We start from the raw sequence: 6,000 nt of genomic DNA, 5'->3' as shown, positions 1-6,000 counted from the left end.
GCCTTTCGGACTTATCCGAGGGTCATGACCTAAATTCCGGTGTGTTCGGTGGAGCCGACTCTACTGCTCCCTCTCGCGGTCATGCTCGACACCGATACCCGGCCCCACAACAATATTATGGTTCACTCCCTCTTATCTCTCCTCATGTTCGTTGTTGATTTCACGTGTTGCCCCACTGTCGGTGGGTTACCTTGTCCCTGTGACTTTGCTCCTTCATGAGCCACTACTTTGTGTACAAAATATGCAACATCATGTTGTCAATCTTTTATATATATATATATATATATATATATATATATATATATATATATATATATATATATATATATATATATATATATATATATATATATATATATATATACAGTACTGTACTATATATGAGTATGCACGTGTTATGATTACCTCGACCCGATGTCGTTTTCTTTCCCGATTTTTTTTTTTTTCTTTTTTTATTTTTTTTTTCTTTCTGAAACCTTTCACAGTGGTGCACAAACCGTGTGCTCAAACATGGATGGGTATGCATCATTCGTCAAGGTCAACTTGGCTTTGGGATACAAATATGGTGCCGTTACATACTTGGGGTCAACAAACAGAAACCTTTCCTCGAAGTGATGTTCACAGATGCGGGCCCACTTTTCCGGGGTGTGGAGCAGTTTCAATGCGGACAACCAGACTTTGATTGAGCTCCATTTACCCCATTTTTGAGCAAAGAATGAACATTTTAGAACCTGGAGTGCAACAATTTGGCATATTTTGTTTGGTGAAAGTGTCAGCGGTGGCAGCTGTGAACAGCCAAGGGGATTCAGCACTCCTGACGTCACAACCAAAGTTCAAGGTTGCAGATTTCTCCAAGCTGTGGGTTTTGACTCGAAGTACTAAATCGTGACATAAATGGATATATTCTATTTTGAGAGGTTTCTTTTAACTACGAATCGCCTGCATTACTTTCCAGAAGTGGTCTATATTTCAAAAAAATACCGGTTTGGCATTGACCAATTTTTAGCAAAGTATCCCTTTAAGTCGAGAGTGTCAATAATTTTGTCAATACCATTTATTTTTATTTTCTGATTTAAAAGGATATATCAAGTTTTGAATGAAAAACAAAGGTTCTGTAATATTAACAGTGGAACAAAGAATTGTGGAGACCAAATACTTTTGTCAATTTCAACTTATTTTTGGGAAAAAATTGTGTTATTTTTAAAAAGTGCAAGGGTGCCAATATATTTTTTTTAGCCACGACTGTATACAGTAGAACACACCTTGAGCAACAAGTGTACTCTATTTAGTAATTCCTGAATCCATTTTAAAAAAAATTTGAAGCAAATTACCTTGCAGTATAAGGCCAAAGAAGCTGGGTTTTCATCATTTCAGCGCTGTACTGATTTTGACCGCACATGTTCTTCTACTTTAACTGGGCTTATCTTATCCTGGATTTGCATTGTAACAACAATGTTTGAACACTTCGAGGAAGGAGTAAGTGTTTGGCTTTTGATTTGATGCATTCTAATTGTGCGCAAATATCTTGCTAAATTTGCTAGAAATGACAGCTGTAGTGATTTCACCGAAAACATTCTTAAACCTCAAGGGCACTCAGTAGAGTACATATCTGCACCACGCAATGCCTGATCCAGTATAACATATCGGGTCCATTACATTTTTGAAATATCGTGCTGTATATCGTTTTTGCCCCTATCTCTCAATGGTGAAGAATCACTTCAAAAATTCTAGTATCCAGATCTTCACCAAAATCTAATGAACTCATCCTTGTCACGCACCCAACCTGTCCAGCAAATTTAATCTGACTCAGTCCATGACTTTTAGAGATATCTTGCGCACAAACAAGCAAACAGACACATTTGTGAATACATAACGTCCTTCCACCTCCGGTGATGGGGGTAACAAGAAGGACTCTCGGTAGAGCCCATACCTCCACCCGGATCTGGATCTTCACCAATATCAAATCAATTTGTCCTTGTCACACACCAATCTGCCCACCAAATTTGCACACAAACTAACAGACATGGGTGAAAACATTTCCTCCATCCATTGCAGATGGTGGAGATCATTAATGATTTTACAAAAAATTGAATAAATGAAATAAAATCTGCAATCTTAAAAAAAAATCAAATTTATGATGACAATGGAAAGTGCAAGCAAAGACCCGAACTCCAATATTGATGGAAACTCCTTTTGTTGAAGAACTTGAGAGTGTTTATATTGTGACGTCCACGGGACTTGAACAGTCCTGCCAACGTAGAATGAGCCGAAACGATGGAGGCGGTTTATTTATTTATAACCCAAAGATGGCGGTTTCAATCGCTCTACCGCAAACGGGACGAGGAAGGTGGCACGAGTCGCTTTTCACTGAGTTAGTGATGTTTATTTCTCTAACCAGAAATAACAAGACTCGGCAAGAAGAGCGATCCGGGGCGATTCGACGGGATGGTGGTGTGGGTTCGGGCGTGGGGAAAACACAAACAATTCCAATGAATATACAAATCTCAAACCCTCGAAGGCGCCAGGTACACACACACACACACACAACGTAGCTGGCCCGTGGTGTGGACGCAACAGTCCCTGGATTGGCGTCGGACGAGCTGGTGTTGTGCTCGTCAGGGGCAGGAGACACCGTGGTGCTGTCGACCTCCTGGTCCTGGCCCAAGTCCGCTCACAGCCGCCAGGGAACCAGTTCTGGCGCCAAGTTGCGAGCAGGAGAGGGAGGCAGGTCCGCCCGCCGTTCGACCCCGTACTCCGAGCCAGCAGAACCCCAGAGCCAACCAAAGTGAGGCACGAGGCTCAGAAAGGCTACAAGACACTATCAAACCAGGGCCGAATCAGCGCAACAACACAGCACGCTCCCAGCACAACAACCTCCACCCCAAAAAAACGGTCTTTCTGTCCCGATATTCTTCCTCTTCCTTTTCAACCCGAACAGAACCTTTTTATCCTCCCGTCCTCGTCACTTCCAATCGAGCCGTTTTATTGGCCCTGCGCCGTCGCCTTCCGCCAATCGTGATCACGGGGCGGAGCCATCCGCAACACTGTCCTGTGACGTCACGGCAAGCCTCCAGAGAATACTAAAAGGGGTTTACGCAGACACACTTACCCTATCCCGTATCCCTATCTAATTACGTGACAATTATCATTTCCCCCTTGAAGAAATGGACATTTACTAGACAACTTATCACCACTGAATTGCTACTTATTACATCGAGATCCTGGTACACTCGAACAGCATGGCATACCTAATTAAACATCCTAATTACCCTTTGAATGCATACCCCCCCCCCCTCAAACGTAACAATATTATGCCTTCCCAGCTGGAGGCATTATGTTTTTGGGTTGTCCATTCATGCGTGTGTAGCAAGCTTTTTACCGCATTAACTTGTGAACCCCCACATTGATTTTGAGCAAACTTGACACAAGTATGTACAATGATGCAGGAATGAACTGATTCGATTTTGGTGTGAAAAGTCATGTGACCTTATAGTTATTGCGGTGGCAATAACTTGTGAACGATTGAAGGGAATTCAACCAAGCTGGCACAAGTATGGACTGCAATGCAGTAAAAAGATGAACTGAATAAATTCTAGATTCAACAGGTCAAAGAACATGTGTGTGCCCTTTGAAACTCATTTTGCAGACCACAACTTGAGTTACAAGCATCTGATGTCTCTTTTTACATGTCTGTTTCTGTCTCTCTGTGTCTCTCTGTCTCTCTCTGCCTCTCTGTGTCTCTCTGTGTCTCTGTGTCTCTCTGTGTCTCTGTGTCTCTCTGTATCTCTCTGTCTCTCTCACATTTCATTTTCCATGTGACCTTTAAATGAGATCAATCATAGTGGGTTGACCTCTTCCATGGGAAAGGCATATCCATTGTTGTGGTAAAAGGATAACGGTAACTGGAGAGGTGTCTAGTTTTTCTTGTTTAATTTTGCTTTAAAAAAAAAAAAAATATATATATATATAGATTTTTTTTAAAACTGCACGGCTTGGAACTGTTCGAAAATGCCTCAGGAAGCTCCTCACTACAAACTGCTTGTTTAACCTTCCATTTCCAAATATAACTTTTGTGGTTTTTTTTGTAAAATACTATTCACATAAACTCACACTTGAGTTGAGTGCACAACTGATGTAATTTGTTTTGCTCCTTTTGTCACAGAATATGGCGTTGTGGATGCAAGCACAACAACTACAAGATGAGTACCTGCCGCAAATGCAGGCACTCTACGGGCAGCATTTTCCTATAGAGGTCCGGCATTATTTGTCTCATTGGATCGAACAGCAGCCATGGTTGGTTACTCTCAAGATTGAAACTTACGGTTGAAATTTTGTAAACTATCTGGACAATAATGTTTGGTGTATTGGGTGTGTTGTTGTTAGTGTTGGAGCTGAACAGTGTTCGAGCTGAGCATTTTTTTTTTCATTGACTTGCGAGACCATTTACACCAAAAACCATACTTGTCTGTAGAGATGACATGTTTTGACAAGACTAGCCATCAACATTCAACAGCTTCATTGTGAAAGCAAAAATGATGCTTGAATAAGCACAATGGTTGTTAGCTGCTAATTAAGTCAGTATTTTAAAAATATAAATGAACTATTTCCTTTGTTACTTAAAGCAATATTCCTGTGTAAAAATCTATCTCTGTAAAAATGCTTTTAATTGTGTTTGTTTCTGGGTCACTTAACACGTGTAATATATTGTCTCGCCAACGCAGACCTGCCGCTTTGGACCAATGTGCTTCGTGAATGTCTGGATTAAAGAGAAATCCCCTTTAACAAATCCACTTTAACTTCAATGTATTTAGGATCATGGGTATCTCCCTCGGTGAGGCCGAGTCTTTGAGCCTCTCACTCTCTCACCGCAGACAGGTCGGTGGTCTTTCTGTCTTATACAGTCTCCTTTCTCTTCTTCTTCGTCTCCTTCTTATACCGTCTTATACCTGTCTTAGACAGGTCCTCCCTCCCCTGCTGTGTCTGCGATTTTTTTCGCATCGTGTCTGCGATGTGTCAGACACATCCCCCATATTTCTGCAAGGCGCTCAAGGTCTGCCAACAACCCCCTTCTGGTAAAACTACCAAAATCACGAATCACTGCTCACCTTCACTCTTTCATTCTGCCTTTTTCCTGCCTTTGGAATATACTCCCTCACTCTTTTCAACCCCATTCTTCCCTCCAGGCCTTCAAAACAGCTGTTCACTACCACCTCTTATCGTCCCCCATCCAAAACCTCGATCTTTTCTTCCCACATTAATCCACCCCAAACCAACCTCCTTCAAATTCCCTGCTTTCCTTCCTGAAAGTCCATGTAATGTACATCTTGTATACCCCGTGTTTCCCGCCCCATCCCTCTCCCTTCCACAGATCTCATAATGTCTCTGTTCCCCACTGTTTTGTCCTTCCCTCTCCCGCCCCCTTGTCTCATGACCCCTTTGCTGTGTGTTGTGTTAGCTCTCATACGATCCTCGTCAATGTACGCAAAAAAGCAATAAAAAAACGGTGGTGTGGTTGGGCGGTTTGTACTCTTGGGTTGTGAAGGGGGATTTATCAGCCCCTAGTTGGAATCCAAATCCTGCCATTCTCATAAAAGGAATGTTAAACAAATTTTAAAACGACCAAACCGGGTTGAAACATTTGGGCAAGTGAGACAGCTGTAATCAGGTGACACGTAACCTTAATAAGGAACAAGTTTATTTAAAGAAACCACAGGACAACATGAAGGGAGAATTGAAAGACAACAGATATATGAAATGAATGAGGAAATAAATTTATACACTTCAGGAGATGGTAAAACATAGCGCTTGTTCTAAACCAATACAACTAAGGCACCAGAAGTACACAATCATTCACCTGCATTGGCCAGGGGGTGGGTCTAGCAGGCAAGGTCTTTAATGATACGGGAATGCGAACAGACTTCAACAGGTGGCACATCAGTGGTGATGTCATGCTGGCACGGTGGTGCCATTGGCTCCCAAAAGCAATAACAGGCCACCTTG

General features: G+C 42.0%; 1 protein-coding gene across 1 annotated transcript in view; it reads left to right on the top strand.

Moving 5' to 3' along the window:
- Positions 1-4,140: 4,140 nt before the first annotated feature.
- The window catches only part of LOC147032025 (signal transducer and activator of transcription 5B-like), a 109,306-nt gene continuing 107,446 nt past the window's right edge, over positions 4,141-6,000 (top strand). The window contains exon 1 of the mRNA XM_085869297.1: positions 4,141-4,293. Coding sequence (XP_085725423.1) covers positions 4,166-4,293 — 128 coding nt within the window. The 5' untranslated portion in view covers positions 4,141-4,165. The remainder of the gene's footprint in view (positions 4,294-6,000) is intronic.

The sequence above is a fragment of the Eptatretus burgeri genome, chromosome 2, assembly GCF_056783735.1.
Source record: "Eptatretus burgeri isolate ZD-2024b chromosome 2, Ebu_testis_v1, whole genome shotgun sequence".
In the NCBI taxonomy this organism is placed as follows: domain Eukaryota; kingdom Metazoa; phylum Chordata; class Myxini; order Myxiniformes; family Myxinidae; genus Eptatretus; species Eptatretus burgeri.
The sequence above is the reverse complement of the archived record's forward strand: the minus strand, read 5'-3'. Positions and strand labels throughout refer to the sequence as shown.